Genomic DNA, 426 nt, shown 5'->3' on the forward strand with positions numbered 1-426 from the left:
CCTGCTGGTGGGGCTGGTGGTGATGCCGCCCGCCATGCTGAACGCGCTGTACGGGCGCTGGGTGCTGGCGCGCGGCCTCTGCCTGCTCTGGACCGCCTTCGACGTGATGTGCTGCAGCGCTTCCATCCTCAACCTCTGCCTCATCAGCCTGGACCGCTACCTGCTCATCCTGTCGCCGCTGCGCTACAAGCTGCGCATGACCGCCCCGCGCGCCCTGGCGCTGGTCCTGGGCGCCTGGAGCCTGGCGGCGCTCGCCTCCTTCCTGCCCCTGCTGCTGGGCTGGCACGAGCTGGGCCGCGCGCGGCCGCCCGACCCGAGCCAGTGCCGCCTGCTGGCCAGCCTGCCCTTCGTGCTCGTGGCGTCGGGCCTCACCTTCTTCCTGCCCTCGGGTGCCATCTGCTTCACCTACCGCAGGCTCTTGCTGGC

At 71.6% G+C, this 426-nt stretch overlaps 1 protein-coding gene across 1 annotated transcript; it reads left to right on the forward strand.

The window, feature by feature from the left end:
- Positions 1–6: 6 nt before the first annotated feature.
- On the forward strand, positions 7–420 carry LOC110594942 (5-hydroxytryptamine receptor 6; the record flags this gene model as incomplete). The annotated part of the gene is made up of 1 exon (XM_021709281.1): positions 7–420. A coding segment is annotated over exon 1 (398 nt), but the record flags the coding sequence as incomplete, so codon positions are not given.
- Between the last annotated feature and the right edge of the window lie 6 nt (positions 421–426).

Source organism: Carlito syrichta, unplaced genomic scaffold (assembly GCF_000164805.1).
Source record: "Carlito syrichta isolate Samal-C Ts95f unplaced genomic scaffold, Tarsius_syrichta-2.0.1 Scaffold170284, whole genome shotgun sequence".
Lineage (NCBI taxonomy): Eukaryota > Metazoa > Chordata > Mammalia > Primates > Tarsiidae > Carlito > Carlito syrichta.